The 18,012-nt window shown below is 27.4% G+C and overlaps 1 protein-coding gene across 15 annotated transcripts in view; it reads right to left on the bottom strand.

The window, feature by feature from the left end:
• Window positions 1-1,028: 1,028 nt before the first annotated feature.
• LOC107441724 (bromodomain-containing protein 3) overlaps window positions 1,029-18,012 on the bottom strand; it is a 61,008-nt gene continuing 44,024 nt past the window's right edge. For all 15 annotated transcript variants that reach the window (XM_016055083.3, XM_043044009.2, XM_016055080.3 and 12 more), the window contains 9 exons: window positions 17,696-17,730; window positions 16,016-16,277; window positions 15,810-15,938; window positions 12,884-13,174; window positions 12,624-12,742; window positions 9,190-9,345; window positions 6,706-6,797; window positions 5,716-5,923; window positions 1,029-3,467 (listed from right to left, as the gene is read on the bottom strand). In XM_016055083.3, the coding sequence (XP_015910569.1) occupies window positions 3,402-3,467; window positions 5,716-5,923; window positions 6,706-6,797; window positions 9,190-9,345; window positions 12,624-12,742; window positions 12,884-13,174; window positions 15,810-15,938; window positions 16,016-16,277; window positions 17,696-17,730 (1,358 nt within the window). In that variant the 3' untranslated portion in view covers window positions 1,029-3,401. The remainder of the gene's footprint in view (window positions 3,468-5,715; window positions 5,924-6,705; window positions 6,798-9,189; window positions 9,346-12,623; window positions 12,743-12,883; window positions 13,175-15,809; window positions 15,939-16,015; window positions 16,278-17,695; window positions 17,731-18,012) is intronic.

Genomic DNA, 18,012 nt, shown 5'->3' with positions numbered 1-18,012 from the left:
AATTTAAACAACAACAAAATATTCAGCATAAGCCTGACCTTACAAAGATACAATTTTTTGAAACATAAAAATTGAATACCATTATAGCACTATATTCACATAGGCTATTTGTTTCCTAATTAACAATGAAATAATTTACAACTGACACCCATATTTATATATACATGCATGAATTACATGCAATAAAGTACTAAGCAAATTAGCTTAAAAAATTTTAGAAATCCTTTTTAATTCATTCAATTTTATACTGACATCGACAACAGCTTTTAGAACTGACGTTTTGAATAAAAATAAATAACTTTGTTTCATTTATAATATTTGTTAAGGTTAAAATAAATAAATTAATAATTCTGCAAAAATAAAATAAATATGATCACTGCAAACTAATTATTTAAATAAATATATAATACATTCAAAATGACCAAAATTAATTCTATTTAATAAATAGCTAAAAAATACAATTGCACAAGACAACATTTTTGTTTCAATTATTTGATTTTGCATGCATATCATAAACATCAGTTTCCATATTGCCTGCTGTATCATAATTTTGAACCAATTAAATTTATTGCTATATGAAATATATTTATAATAAACTCGTCAAATAAATTAAAAAGATATAAGTAATAAACAAAGGATTTTTCACTAATTTGTGCTCAGTTTTCATTTTAAATAAACTAATACATTTTTCAACAAAAATATTTAACAAAAGCCTGATACAGCCTAACTAGTAATGGTGGATTAGCTGTGTGTAGCATACAATAAAAATGATTTTTAATAATAATTTACAGGATGGCAGTAATGTCAAAAGGAAACTTTTAGTGTAAAGCATAATTGATAAATTGTGCGTTTAGAATTTAAAATTTTAGCCTTTAAATCCATTTAAGAATATTGCAAAATTAAAAAGAATAAATTGTATTAATAATAGCTTGTTAAAGATTTCTTTTCCTATTAATAAGTAATTAACTACACAAAGCTTTCAGAATTTAGTCAGCTATGTACCAGGTAAGAACAATAATATATTTACATTCTTTTTTTTTTTTTTTGCAATTTCATTTTAATATAATAATTTACATTCCAGAGTTCATGTTAATTGAAGAAAAAACATGAAAAGGCTTGAAATTATTGACAAGACTTTCATAAAATAAATAAGTACACTTGGAAAAATTCTATTAAAAATAAAAATCTCTTAAAAAAATTTTGTTGTTATATGACCTAAACTTACTTTTAAAAAAATGAAAGATAACTACATTTCACATAATTCATTAATATAGATTGTAATTACTTTTGAACCTTTTGCTCTTTTGAAAATGGAACACAATGAACTTTTGTTGAATTACACTGTCATAATTAATTATATATAGATAAACAATTTTTTTATTTATAGTTCAAAAGATTAATTCTTCATATTTGAGTATTTTTTAGCATAAATAAACAAAATAGCAGCCAGCAAATAACAGTTAACTTTTTTTATATACAGTATTATTTCAAATTATAAAAAGAAAAGGACATAGATGTAGTTGGCATTTTATTACATTTTCACCTTAAAAAATTTTGGGAAAACATTTTTCTCTAACGAGGAAAAAAAAATTTGGAAATTTTTAACATTTTTTAAATACCCTTCTTTCTTCAAAACTTTAAAAATTAAAACTTACGAACAGTTTTTCAACAATTAACAAAGCTGCAAAAATGCAAAGCTATTTTTCCCTATTTCACGTAGTTTTTTATTTCAATTTAGATTTTTACCATAAAGCTGCCAGCATTTCGTGATGAAAATTTTGAAAATTTCAGAACAGTGTGTTTTATAAAGATTTTAAGATAACAAACAGTATGATTACCATTTTATTTTATACATCAAAAAATACTTTGATCAAAAATAGTTTGATAAGCTATTTAATTATTTATATATTTTTTTCTTTTTGAAAATGTTATGATAAAGAAATAATGAAATTACATCGAGAAAACTCTATGCCTCATTTTCCTAGATATAACAATTAAAAAAAATTTATATAGAAATTTTAATTATATTTAGAAAAATGCATGCCTTTTTTTTCCTAGATATATTTAAAAGATAATAATATAAAAAGATTAATTTAAGAAAATTCCTACTTTATTTTTGAGCAGGCATTTTAAATTAAGAAGAAATTAAACTATGGGTATTTCTAGAAAAATGTCATGTCAACAACACCTATGTGCATTAATAAGAGATAATTTTCACAGCAAATGACTTATGAGAAAGTAAGCAATGAAAAATATATAACAACGAATTCCCAAGCAAGTCTTTGAATGGCACATTGCCCTCTCACAAATGATAAACCGATGCAAGATTACAATGAGATAAAAACACTTATCCACCAACCTTTACAGTTGTGAGGCTGGTGTGATAAAATAAATGCATTTCTTCACATGATTCTCATGACAAATAAATAGACAAGAGGTAGTCAGACAAATTATAATTAAAAAATTTCAGGACATGCATGTAATACAAATTACAAAAGGCTTTTCAAAACACTTTTCTACAATATCTTGCACTAACATCAAAATATATACAGAAACAAGTCACTGACAATAAATTATTATTTTTAATTTCTGCGAGAAGAAAGAAACCCATATTTTTTGTTTAGCTTGCTGCTGAAATATTTAAATGGAAAGACTGTGTTCTTCACAGCATATTAAATTACATAAATTTGGAATTTAAAGCTTATTAAGAATAGAAAGAAAGGTACTGGCCCCTAATAAGTACATTATTCTGGTTCACCACCATATGACACCAAGAAGAAACCTTTGGCATACAAGTTCAAAATTATGACAGAGCAAAAATTCCTGTGCAAGTTGTCTTTAGTATTTCTTTTGAGCTCAGCACTGATGGCGTATAATACAATGCCTATTTTGCATATACAACTGTAAATATAGTTCTAAAATCATATAGTACTTCTATGTTCTTGACAAGTATTAGTACAAAAGTTGATGCACGATTTCTCCCTCACAGAGTTTTACTTTCCATGCTATTGCTAAAATTGTAGATGGCGATGATTCGAAACTGAAGATGAACTATTTATATATGATTTGTGTCACACTACTACCTCTCGTATGATGGTTTTGTTATGATGAATGATGACTCTATAATACAACATGAAATTTTAATGTTTGTTTGACTGTTTGGACTGCTCAGTCCAATGCAAGGAATGAAGTATTGCAAGGCATACACAAAATATGCATCCAGAAAAATCAACTGGATTTTTTTTTTTTTGAACTGTTTCAGCAATCTGTGCAAACTGTTGCACAGCACGCATACAAACGTGGCTCACAGACAGCACCACATTATTAATAAAAAATTTCTGTATTATGTACAAGTCTTGATATTTAGCCAGTAAAGCCACTAGTAAATGTTTCAAAATGCATCACAAGTTTTCTTCAAAATTTGCCATAATGTCACTTTGTCTATTCATATCAATGTGGCTTGCTCTCTGAAAAATGTACAGAAGTGAAATAAATGAAAAAAATAACATAAAACTGCAGTATAAATCCATATCAGTAAATTTTATTAAAAAGAAAGGGGTGGTTATAGATTGTATTCAATATAAGAAAGCTTTTCAACAAGGCAGAAACTCAGAACAAGAGTGAAACATTTACACCTCTGTACCTGTACAGAAAGCTCTCCTATTTTGTTTCCTAAATAATAATCAAAATTAACTTTAAGTTTTAAATTAAAAATTTTAATTTTGTATGTTTTTATACAACTATAAATAAGTTGATTAGATTTATCATATTTAGGTTTAATGTTTTCATATAAATTTTTTATTATCTGTAGCTACGTTTAAAAAAAATTATAAGCTATGTTTTTTTAAGCCATTTGTGTTTCATCCAAATAAAATTAAAGTTAGCAATTTATTTTTAGGATAACAACTGAATTATGACCTGCCAACCTCAAAAGTTCAAAAAACCTGTAACTTTTTGTGACCATTGCATAGGATCATAAGCAAAACAATAATAAAGAAGAAAAATTTCCTGCATTCCTATGCTAAAACCTAAAAATTAAAGAACAATAAACTGATCTTTTGTTTTACGATAAACTATGTGACTGATTTAGCATTTCTTTAAAAATGTTAAAGGTTTTTTTTAATTCTCTTTCTATTTTGCTTTTTCAGTCAACAGTTTAATTTGACAAAAAAGAATAGAATTAAGTCTAGATTTTTGTTAAGTGGCTGAATATTATTTCAGATTCCATCTCTGAGAGGAATAATTATAACTCCTTGCTTTTACTTAGCCAAGTCATAGTAGGCCTTAGTTTTCCTGTAACTGACTTCACATCATTATCATTTTGTATAGATCTAATCAATAGAAAGAAAACTTTTTAAAATCTTTTCTCTTGATAGCACAAAATTGAGTTATTAGAATATCAAGAAATGGGTTTTTTTTATCTTTTCCTAAAACGAAAAACTATCAACAATTTGAGGCTTGAAAAAGAAAGAATTGAACCAAACCTCAAATTAGCTATTTCAGCATCACTTTTACACGAAAAATTCATAAATTTACCTCATCAAATCAATGTTACACATTGGTTTCATTATCAGACATCTCAAAATTTTAAAAAAAGCATTAAGGCTAAACAAAATACACTCAAAACAGTAAAATTGTTAATCTGGAGATAAACTTTGAGATTTCTATGCAATAAGCGTATGGATGTGCACATTTATGCAGTTATTATTTCATTTTATAACCAACATTGAACAACCGACCCAATTCTGAATGAAAGTCTGAAAAAATACTCTGGTGGTCTGAGATTTCGCCTAAAAGCCTGAGAGTTGGCAGGTCTATTTATATTAATCTTGGCCCTTATCGTGGTATTTTCTAATTGCTCTGCACTGCTAGTCAAAGATGGCTATGAGGGCCACATCCAGCCCGTAAACTCTTTTTTGTGGCCCGCGAGCTAAAATATACTAGTTTCTTTTTTCTTTTTTTTTTGCAGACAATTTTCGTAAAAAATCTTTATGGGCTTTCGTTAAAAAAAAACTAATTTCTTCATTTTTGTGAAATTTAACATACCAAAGGTGCAAAAAAAATTTTTTCTCAGGTAAAAATCTACTTCTTACTTTAATTTGTAATGTTAATACTTTTGTTTGGTACAACTTGATAAAAGTCAGACAGTAATATTTAATGTTCCTTCAAACATAAGCAAAAGAATACAAAATATTTAATTCTATAATAACAAAACTTTCTTTGAAAAAAACATGCAAAGCAGCAGTATTTTCAAAAGAAAGAATAATTGAAGCAATAAAGAAAAAAGAAAACAATGGAAATAAAAATATGGCCACCGAAGCCTTTTTTTTTATTTCCATTGTTTCTTTTTTCTTTATTCCTTCAAACATAAAAGAGTCCTATATAAAATTTTGATAAAGTTGCGGCCCGTCATTTGACTGGTGTTTGGTTTGTAATTGCAGCCCCCCGGTCTCATGTAAGTTGGAAACCCCTGATCTAGCCAGTCCTTTAAAATTGACATATTAAACACAAAGAATCATCAAAGAATATAATTTTTTAAAAATTATCTTTGAAAAAAATGGATATATTAAAATCCAGACTAGGTTTAGTGTGTTACGTTAGCAAAGCACAACTTTAAATACTTGAACTCTTAAAATGTATGTAATGTTTGCTTCCTTAATTCAAACTTTAGGAGGTTATTAAATGTGTACAATGTGTACTATGTGTGACACTTACAGCTTCTCTTCTCCTTTTTTCTTGTTCTAATCTTCGCAATTCTTCTCTTTCACTGAGAGCAGATGGTGGTGCTGGAGTAGGTGAACTCGATTTGACTGCAATAGGAGAAATAGTTTGATTTTCCTCTCTTCTACCCACTGCATTTTCTTTTTGTTGTTGTTGCTGAGTTTTTCTCGCTCTTTCTAAAGCCTCTTCCTCTTCTCTTTCCCTAAAAACATTTTCTATTTTAAATATTTATTGCTAAAACAATATATGAGCTTAATATGCGTATTACTAACTTCTGCTTTAAAAAAAATTCATAACAAATTCAGAATGTTTTAGAAATATTTTATATATTTGCAGAAAAAGAAGCCTGATAGTTAAAGGTATCTGTCTCTCTTTCACTTGAATAAGTATTATGAAAAACCATTAGTTTGTAAAGCTATAATTGATTAGATATCTAATAATATTTTTAAATAATTTATTTAAATTTTAAGTAAATTAACTAAAGTGGGTGATGCCTCCCTCTTCCCTAGGGAGCACTGGTGACGTTCATGCATACCTGGAGGTCAGTAATAACCTAACAGAAGTTTATTATATTATTAAGAGGTGGATAATCATAAAAATGAATGATAGACTCATTTTTGTATCAAAAATCAATTAACTTTTTACAAATTAAAATATATATTATTAAAGCAACCAAGTAGATAACAATAAATTAAAGTTACAATTTATGTAACTAGTTTTTTTGTAATGAAAACACTTTCAGATGCTTAATGTTCTGTCCCAAAAATAAGAAAACTTTTTCTTCATATATTTCATTATATCTTAAAACTTGCATTTTAATTTCTGCCTTTTTTTTTTTTGAGAGAACATAAGATTACAGTATAGTTAAAATAGTATAAAATTAGAATATAGTTATAGTATAACATTAGATTATATAATAGTTAAAATAATTTAAAACTCTGATATGTTTTGAGAATTTCAGAATAAAAAAGTTTGAATATTAACCTCTGCCGTTCTCTTTCCATCCTTATACGCTCCTTTTCTGCTTGTTCTTTTTGATGCCGCCTTAACTCTTGTTGTTCTACAAGTTGCCGTTGCTAAAAAGAAAAAAGGAATAAATCAAATTATACAGAAGTACTTTTTAAAATATTTTGATAAATATATTATATTAATAACTCTAAAATAAGAAATAATCTAAACTTTTTTGAATTTATCTTTCCTTTTCTCCTTCTCAGAAATGTGCTGTGATAACACAGTGCCAAAGGAGATCGACCTTTTTTCTTTTAGGTATTTTGATAATTAAAAGCAATATAAATTAATAAACACAATATAAATTAAAATCCTTACTGCCATCAACATTTTAAGCATTGTATCCCAATTCCCCCCCTTAAAAAAAAGCTAAAAATCTTTGTTAGGTTAGGAAAAAAGGTTAGATAGCTTTTTTTTTTGTTGTCAGTTTTATAATAGTTGATTTGGACCTAAATACTTCTATAAAAAAGTTTCTATTAAAATCCCATAACGAAGCAAAATTTTTTAAATGTTTGAAAAATTTTAACTGAGGGAAAAATCAAAATCTTTATAGTGTTTCAAAATAATTCACAAAAACAATGATAAAAAATTATTTTCTTAAGTGAAAGAATAAATACTAAGTGAAAGAATACATAATTAGAGTGAAGGAATCTAAAAATTATGAGACCTTAATGCAATTTCCTACAGTTGTTAGATCTATACTAAAATCTTAAAATTTCTTAATTCAAATTCATAACATATCACGCTGGAAATAAATTACAAATTCAATTAAAAAATAAAAACATGAATTACCATTCTTTCCAACATAAAAGTCAATCTGAAAAATGCATAAGTTTAGGTAGGAGACAACATAAACCTTCTGCATAAGAAATCTTACCAGCAAGAAGGAATGTTGAAAAGGTAGAAGAAAATAAACATAAATAGGAAGTAAGAAAAAGACAGAAAGATAGTAAAGAAAGAATAGCCATAATACAAAACCAGCTTGAAGAGGATGGCAATCTGTGAAAGAATAGAAAATAAAGAATAAAATGCAGAACACCTGGAGAAAAAAATTAAATAGCTAATATGCAGAAGTTGTCATCGATTCAGCATTAGTGGGTAAATGTATATATTGCTGTCAGCAGTAGTGAATATTCATATGAATCCTTTACAATGAGTAGGGGGAGAGGGGCTGTGAAAACCTGATAAACCAAGATGGAGCATGTTCTGTCTTGTAAAGATTGCAAGTCTTTCTGACATTTTTTGGGGTTGGGTAGAATTTACTCTTTGTAACAATGCCTTGGATCAGATTACAGACAAAAGACTAGAAAAAGGAAATTTTTCTCATTTCTGGGGAATTTGGTTCTATGTTACACCACACCTCACTTATCCTGGAAGTTATACCCAGTAAAAACCTGTTTCTAGAAGATGGTAACTGACTTTCCTGAAAATCTTTAAGTAGAAGAGAGCTGACAATAAACAATTTTTGATTGGTCCAGAGGAGTTTTAAGGAGAAATATTTTTAGGGGGAAAATACCAATCGAAAATTGCATTTTATTTTATTTTGCTTTGAAAAAATTTTACAATTTTTATTTAGAAAAGCTTTAAAATATTTTAAATTTAGGATATTTTACCTTACCCCTATATACATTTGAAAAGCTGCAAATTTTTCAATAACAAAAAAGGGGTATTACAACTGAAGCTTAGACGCTCTTGGATTTAAAGAGGTACTCTCACTGAAATAAATGAAGTAGGAACTAACCAATTACTGAGACGAAAATAGTCACTCGCAAATAGTTGAAATACACATTTTATGCAGTAATTATTGCATGATATGTATGAAACAATAAAATGACAATAATAGAAACAAAAAAATATATAAAGAAATTAGAATAGTGATAACAAGTTATATTAAAAATCTAAAAAAAAATAATAATTTAATGACGGGTCATCTAAAAATGTTCATCTAAGTTTAAAATAATTTTTAATAGATTTAAAGAAAAAAAATATGAATATAATAATGCATTGTCATCTCTAATGTGCACAACTTACAAGTTTTTTAATGGCAAAATTGACATAATTATCTTATGAATCTTATATCATTTTATTTATCTAAGTAGTATCTATTCGAAATAAATGTGTTGTTTCAACATTTGATTTTTATTATTTCTTTTTTTTTTTTTAAATAAATCAGGGGAATTTCAGATGAAAATTTTTCTATTTGGAAATTCTGTTCGAAGTTACAAAATGATAATTAATACAAAGACATTTATTAATAAAAAATTTTCCAAAAACAATTTTAACACTTGAGGATTTTTGAGAGAAAAAGTAGATTTAGAGGGAAATGGAGAAATCAGACTTTCACCATTCATACTGAATTCATATTTCATAAGACAAAAAATCCTAAAAACAATGCTTAACTGCAGACTAATCTTAAATTAAGGAGAAGCAAAAACGAACTGCTTCACTCAAAAATATTACCTTATCTGCTTTCTCTTTGGCCTTGTTTTTAAACTGTTGAAAACTATCCATAGTTGGATTTTTCGAACTAGGTGTAGCATTACTAGTACTAGGGCTATTAGCAGCTGACTGAGCCAAAACAGACCAAGAACCAAAATTTCTCAGCTTTGACTCAACCTAATGAAAGAAAAAAAATTTAAAATACTTATTAATTTATAATACAAAATTTAAGTAGTTTTATACATGGATATGTACAAAAGTTATCTTCATTAATTAAAAAAAAAATTTATTAAGACTTTTTAAAAGGAAAAAATGGAACATAATATAGGATTTATTTTCACATAATCTATTTGCGAACAAATTTGATTTTGTTCCTTCAATGAGAATTACTGTAACCATTAGTAAACTATCTCCCCTGATCTCCCTCACCAAATTTGAAAAGCCTTTTTATAAAAAAAATAAGTCTTCAAATCTGTATAATTTTAGGACGAAATTTACATTTATGTTCAAGAGTATATATTTCGGGAAAAAGAAATGATTTTTTTTTTAAATTGAGGCTTAGCAAGTACTCTGATTATAAGAGGCCTCATAAATTTTTCTTTACTCCTTCAACTCAGGCACACTGAAGGTGGACATCCATACCTGAACATGTGGGGTTTTTTAGCAAATATACTTCAATGAAAATTTTGAGTTTTTATGTAAGTTCCCATCTCCAATTAGTAGTTTTTTACGATTTCATATCAATTTTAAATAATGTTTTACATATAAGTGCTTAAAACAAAATTATTTTTGTCCAGTATTTATTTTTTTAAATATGCAGTTAAAGATGTTAAAATGCACACTTCTTATCTGATTCATTATTTGCTTTTGTTTTATATAACTTGATGAAAATTAGCTAATTCTAATCAAAGTTGCATCCCTCATCAGAAAAAAGTGCCTAGGTATTAACTTGATAGATATTGTTACTCTCCGCAACTAGACGGGTGTTTTATTTAACTAAAAATGCAAATCAATGGCCTGACTTAAATATGCAAATCATATTGTACAAACAATATTTTAAGCTAGCTACTAATTCAAATAAAGAAACATATTTTCTCAGAATGAATATTTGTTTTTTAAAATAAAGGGAAAGTAAAGAGTATCAGAAAAATATGGTCTCAAAATTTAAAGGAAAGTGATTGAAAGTTTATTATAACTTATACCTTTTATAATTCAATTTCACTATTTGTGTACTTTGCAATATCATAAACTATTTAATCAAATGAAAAAATACTGTGCACTATTTTTAAAGTTTTGCTCATCCAAAATAATTATGTCTGAAAAACAATTATTTATTATAGTTTAATTGTGCAACATAATTATTTCTTTTTTTAAAATAATTTCAGGCAAAAACAATTTTACATAAATATTTATAAGTAATTAGTTTAATAATGGTTCAGGGTGAGTAGCCAAATCTATGAATCAAAATAAGCACTTTTTAAAAACTTTTCAAGCACTTTACAAAAATTTTCAAGCACTCAAAAAATTCATATTCAATCAATGATATTATTGAAAAACAAAAACTTTTTATAAACAGTTTTAGCTTTAAAAAAACCCAAAAAGAAACGGACGTAAATCAAAACAATCAGTACTTTCCCACATCACCGAGTGAATTCAACTTGACCCTGAATTCGGAACAAAAGTACCCTTACCCCCAACGTCAAAAAAGTGTTAGAAGTAAAATAAAATAAACAAGAATAAAATTAAATTAAATTAAAAAGAAAAACATTTCATAAGGATCTGATATTCTCTATCCTAATCGGAGCACTCGGGTTTCGGTTTTAAGTGTGCGCGCATGCACAAGTCATAACGTGGGTACGACATAAAGTCCGCGTGAATGATTACGTAGCAAACACTACATTTTTCGAGAAATGCATGGGATCCACCAGATATCATTGGAAAAAAAAAATTTTGTGAAAAAAAGCACTTTTTAAAAACACCAGCTGAAAAAAGCACCTTTAAAAGCTTTTACAAACGAAACCACCAAAAAAGCACCTTTAAATACTTTTTACAAACGCTACGCACCCTGTGGTTGAATACATTTTAAATTGTAAGAGAAACAATATTTACCTTAGTTTAGACTGTGAAAATTTAAATAACAACCTGTTGAACCTATAGTGTTTAACCTGTTGAACAGTTTCTAAGCAGTGAAATTTCAAAAAAGATCTATTTTGAGATTTTCATTTCTTAAAAACTATTTTACCAATAATGTAAAAACTTTTAATTTTGACATTTTGAAACATTTTTTGCTACAATAAAATTATTAAAATAATTTTTACACTGAATTTTCTCTGAAAAATGGAACAGTATGATTAAGTCCTAAAAATTTTTAATTCTGATTTTTAATCCTGAATAAAATATTGAGATTGTATTTTCCATATTGCAGTTATTTCTTTAAAGTTTCAAGAATCCAAAAACATAAACAAAAGTAAATAAATAAAAGATAGGTGTTTTTAAAGAAAATATAATCAATTTAAAATATATTCAATTAAACAAAATAAATAGCATGTTTAAGATTAGATCTATGAAGATTTCATCAAAACACATGAAAACCTTATCATTGAATCAAGTTGTTCAAGTGTACAAATATTTAATTTTGCACAATGTACATTAAACTTCAGTGGCAGTCTTAAATTTCATTGGTTTCAATTGATTGATGGTCTTGCATACTAATAAAATGTTGCATACTTATATATAACTTAAAATTAAACTGAATTTATGGGACAATATTGTTTAGCGTGGTTATTTCTATATTTTAAGGATCAAAAATCCAAAACAGTCAAAACCACAGTTTTCATAATTTCTTCTGTGTATTGTACATATTTTAGAAAGAGGAATTTCATTCTTTTGAACAATATGTTCATTCAAAGAAAGCATTTATTTGCATTTGAGTTTGTACCTTTAACTATTGTCTGCACAAATTAATAAGCATAATTTAGGCTAGCCCCCCTAATGCTAGCCTGTATTTTAGGATGCAACAATTCAACCATTTCAAAAGAATTTAAAATTTAAGATGCTTGTCTTCATCCCTATTGCACATTAATGATGTATAGTTTCTAATGCTCCTAATATGATACTTTACACAAACATACTTTCATAAAATATTACCTTCTATTATTAAAATTAAAGAAATAACAACTTTTTTTTAAAATAATTTATTAGTCCAAATTATCTTTAACACTGGAAAAAGCAAGTCCAAATAATTCCCGAGATCCCAATAAATCAATTATTTCATAACTTTCAAAGGTAAAAAAAAAAATAACAGAAATATTCTTTTGCAAATTTTTATTCGACAATTTATAAAGGAAAAGTAGTAATGATACTTTAAAACTGTTAAGATTAAAAATATTTCAGAAGTTTTTAAATATATTTTTATTTTAATTGGAACCTAACAATATTATAACAAAAATATGTACCTTTTTGGTGGTAGGGGTAATATTAGAAACTGGTGAAGGCTTTTGTTCCATTTTTTTCTCTCCATTGGTGACAGCTGTTGCAACAGGTGTTTGATTACCAACTGTGTAATTAGGTAAACCTGTAAATTACATAAAAAATAACTGCATACTTGTTTTCTGACATTTCAAACATACAACAATGTAAAACAAGACATGATAAAAATAATTTGCACAAATGATATCGGACCAAAATAAATTTTTATCAAAACAATTATCAATACCTGACTGTGCAGTTAGTTCTGGAGCCTTTGCAGGTGTATAAGCATTTGTTGAAGCGTGATCAATTTCAGAATTCCGCTCACGTTGCTTAGACAGTAAAGGAGGGGGAGTTGGATCTAAAGGAGGTGTTGAAATTTGAGGTGTCCTTGCCCGCAATTCAGCAGCAGGAGTAAGTTTAGGGGGAGTATTTGGAGAATTAGGAGATGGCTCGGAAGGAACTGGCGGAGCTTGTGTTGGCACAGGAGCCTGACAAACAGGCACGGTCACACTTGCATTGGATACTGGAGCAGAACCTGTATAGAAATTTTTTTTTTAAATTAAATTGTTGTTATACCATTCAAACAAATTGAAAACCTTCATGAATATCATATTTGCAGGGTTGCCACAGAAAAAAATGAACAAAATAGTTGCTTTTAGTAGCCTAAAGCATGAAAATAGTAGCCAAAAACTAGGAAAATAGTTGTCTAATAAGAACAAAAATTCATCAAAAATGACTAAAATTTTGTTAATGACTTAATTGTCATATACCATCATCCATTCAGTCAAGTTGGTGGCAAACATGATAATTTTCAGATAAATGTTTATATATATATATATATATGAAAAGTGATTACTAAAATTCGAAATTCATGCATTGTAATATCGTTAAAAAAAATTTTTTTTTTTCTTTAAAGTAAAAAAAATCATGCAGAATTGTTTAGCAATAGTCATTGAAAAGGTGATCGAGAAATGAAATAGACTTACAATGGAATTTGTGCAGGTTGAACGAATTAAAAAGTAAAGACTCAAATTTGCAATTCAAAATTTGTAAAATTTTTTGTTTTTTAAGAAAAAAAAGTTCAGTGTGTCCAGGAACTATCTAGCAGGGCACAGATTTTTCACCAATTTATGCTTGAAAAAAAAAACATCTCTAGGAGTACACAAAAGTCTCCTTTTCTTGAAAATAGTTGCTTTTCTAGCCTTTTCAGGCAAAAAAGTTGCCATAGTCGCCTCATGCCAAAAATAGTTGCAAATAGTTGCATTTTAGTCACCTGTGGCAACCCTGTATTTGTACATTGTAGTGACAATGCAAATTATAATTTTCACTCCTGCTTGAAAATTTTTTTGTAGAGTAATATTACACTAAAACTTAGTTATCAGAGATGAGAGTAGTCAGAAAGTAAAAAAGAGGAAATCCAAGATTATATATATAAACAAAAATTTGACAAAGAAAGTGCGATTTTTAAACGTTTAAACCATGTGATTATAAATCCCGATATGAGGCTTTTAAATCACGTGAATATGAAACTCTACATTGAGTTTAAAAAATGATGAAAATACAAATCATGATGCGTAATTTTTAGATCAAGAAGCATAATTTTAAAATCGCGTGATATTACAACGGCAAAAACGAATCACGACATTGGATTTTAAGCTCGCCTAGCTACATAGGGTTTTAAAAGCTTGTAAATACAAATCGCGATATTGGTTTTTTAAATCTCGTAAATAAGAATCGCAATGTACAATATTTAAATGGCCTGAATAAGAATCGCAACGTTCAACTTTTAAATCAGGTAAATACGAAAATCGATGTTTGATAATAAAATCGCGATTTTAAAAATGCAAAAATACAAAACACGATATTAGATTTTTAAATCTCGTAAATACGAGTCATAATGTACGATATTTAAAAAGCGTAAATAAGAATTGCAATGCACAACTTTTAAATCAGGTAAATACGAAAATCGATGATTGATATTAAAATCGCGTGAATAAAAATCGAGATATTTGCAGAGTCTGGACTTGGGATTTCTAAAAGGCTTGTTTGAATTGTTTTTTGTTTACACAATAAATAAAAATTTACAAGATTAATTGAATGAGCAAATAAATATTTTCACCGCAAATTCACCTCTATTTTTTTTCGCTTTTTTTGTTTGCTTTCACTCCAGAATACAAGAAGCAGCGACGTCTAAATTACGAAAATACGAGCTATCCCGCCGACGAATAAAAAATACGGAAAATCTTATTTTCTGTGCGTGAAATCGGAGAAAATAGCTAATATAAGTAAACATGCGGAAGGGTTAGCAGCTAGGACGTAGTTTGAATTTTATGTTTTTCGTTGAAAATCGTAAATAAATATAATTATTTGACTTCAACGACTGAATTTAAAAAAAAAAAAACGGGATATTTATAAATAAATAAAAATTTAAAAAAAAGGAAACTTTTAGAGAATCTGAGTTTTTGATAAAAAGGCTGAAATTCGAGAGACAAAAGCGAAAAAAATCTCATCCCTGTATAAAGGTCAACCAGTTTTATCCCAAGGAAATGATTTTTATAGAAACTTCAGAGGGAGGAATGAGGACCTTAATAATTTCACTCCGCGGAAAATTAAATTCCTCATAAAATATTTTAACTTGTGCAAAAAGAAATTTCAGCGGAAATTAGCGGGAAAAATGGAAAAATCTTAGAAAAAGCGGAAATCCGCGAATCCGCGGAAGAATCTCATCCCTGAGTTATGAAACTTCTTTTCTTAAACTGAAATATTGAACTACTTTTAAATATTTAAAAAAAATTATTACATAAACACATAAAAAAATCTTATCTTCAATACGGAAATATGTTTATCGTATTTTTTGGGGCAAAGGGGGGAGGGTACCCAGTAAAACAGTAAAAAAGAAAGAAAAATTTCTTAAAAATTCTTCTTGCAAAACTAAAATTACAAAACAAATTTGTTTTGATTTATAAAACTGTAGGAATATTGCTCTATTGTATTATTAGGCAAATTTCTGTACACGCAAAGCTCACCCAACACATCATTCATAAAACCAGAGAAATAACTCACTGTAAAAAGATTTCTGAAAACTTTGTATCCTACAATGCAAACGTTGATGTTCAAAATGATACAAAAGAAAATAATATTAAGCATAAGAAATGTCATAGATTACTAACCAGGTGGCCTAGGTTGAGAAGTTGTGATGACATTCTTTTTTACTGGTGCTGCTGTGGCTGTAGCTGTTGGCCTTGATGGTTGTGGTGGAAGATTATGACTGGCTACAACTTGAGGCCGGACAGGTGCAGCTGAAGCAAAAAGCCACATAAATGAAATAGTTCACATTAAAAATTCAATTAAATCAACATTGAAAATTTTTACTAACTTTGTTGATTAACATGTGGAAAAACAGCATTTGATGTGGCGTTTTCAACAGTCGGTTGTAATTGGGGAGGGCTTTGAAGAGAGGGAAAGGCAGGTAGCTGATTCTGAGTGGGAACACCACAGTGGTTTCCAACTGGCATAACAGCTGGGGGTGGATAGGAATTTACTGGACCTCCTAATGCAGGAGGGCCATGAGAAGATGCACCAACAGGACCAGATGTTGGATCTTGTTGCAGGAGTAGTGGTGGTTCCAAATTTGAAAGCTAATGTGAGAAAAGAAATATATAATATTTTAAAGCATAAAAAGGCAAAAATTAAAAAACATAACACATAACGTCAAATTAGTTTTCAATAACTGCTTAGATGTTTGCAGCAAAGAGAGGACACATTGAACATTTAAAACTTAAATTTAAAAAAAATTAAAAACTTTTTCCTTAATTTCTTCGTAACTAATTTATATTTCGTTAAATAGAAATTAGTTAAATCGAGTTCATCTTTCTAACTAATACTGTATTAAAATATTTCATATCAAAACCCTTCAAACTTAATGCATTCAAAGCTGTTTCATAAAAATGCACAATTTAAATCTATTAAAAATAGAATAGAAATGTATCATTATTTACTACTGCAGAAAAGAATAAAAAAGATAAATCATAAAATTAACCTTATAGACCTTGTAATTTTTTTTTTTTTTTTAAATATTAAAATTGTGTTACCTTAACTACAGGTTGACAAACATATCTATCTATATAGAATAATTCAGATATCTATTTATTAAAAAAAAATCACATAATAAAAAAAGAGGAAATCTAAATTTTTAAATAGCTTTTTTTCGCCATATGAATAAAGTTAATTTCCTTTTAATATTATACATAGTTTAAGATTCAGAAATATATCCGCAATACAGATTGGTCTCTATCAATATGCCTGATATTTTGTACTAATTACTTGAAAGTACCTAGTGGCTTAAATTAATACATCATAAAAATACAAAGTCCATTTTGTTTAAATTTATTTCTAATATTCAATATACTTCTAAAGTATAAAGTTAACTCCTAAAAAATGAAAAATTGGTTACAAACTTTTATTTAAGTTCCTTGACAGCAGCACCATGTAAAACAATTTTGTAATTCAATTTTAAATCTCCAATGGATTTTACATCATAGTTTTTAACCCCCACTTTTATTTAAAATCTAAATTAAGATATATCAGTATCAGTTTGTAATTGATGCGAAAAGAATTGGTACTTGCCAATCTCTAATTTGCAACATTGAAATAAAATATGAAAATACATTAAATTTTCACTCTGTTAAGAGCTCTCATCAATTTGAAAAATCCATAAAAATTATAAGATTTTTAAAATAATTTTAAAAAAGTATTTCACAACACATTAAGCATTAATGTAATTTTGTTAATTATATTGATGCTTAACTTATTTACTTCAGAAAAAAAATAAACTCTATAAAATATAGCAGAAAGTTAACAAAATCTATTAAAAAACTTTGCACATTCCTAAATTAATGATTAATTTATTTCAATTAATAATTTTTTTTTAAAAAATCAAGCTGATTTAATACAGGGTCTAATTTAAACATGAGAAAATTAAGCTCAATTTAAAAGTGCTGATAACTAAATAATTTTAAAATCTTATATTTTAAACTTTTTGTTTCCTTTTACTCACCTGATTTTCTTCTACCTTAGGCTTCTTAGAAGCATCTAAAAAAAAATTAAAATGTTTAATTAATAATGCAAAAAGTACTTTCAAAAATTAAATATAATACAGAAAAAAATAGATTTTATTCAATAACTATATAAAATCAAGCAAATAAAAATTCAAATCTCGTAAATGAACTAGTTTGAAATAAAATAAGGATGACATTTCTATAGAGTAGAAAGTACTAATTTATTCTCCGGTAGAAGAACTGCAAATTGATAAAAACAGAAAATCTATAACAAAAGGTAATCAGAAGCCCACTCTAACATAAAAGCCACATTTTA

This window comes from Parasteatoda tepidariorum, chromosome 5 (genome assembly GCF_043381705.1).
Source record: "Parasteatoda tepidariorum isolate YZ-2023 chromosome 5, CAS_Ptep_4.0, whole genome shotgun sequence".
In the NCBI taxonomy this organism is placed as follows: Eukaryota; Metazoa; Arthropoda; class Arachnida; order Araneae; family Theridiidae; genus Parasteatoda; species Parasteatoda tepidariorum.
Note: the sequence above shows the minus strand (reverse complement) of the source record. Positions and strands in the feature narration are given on the sequence as shown.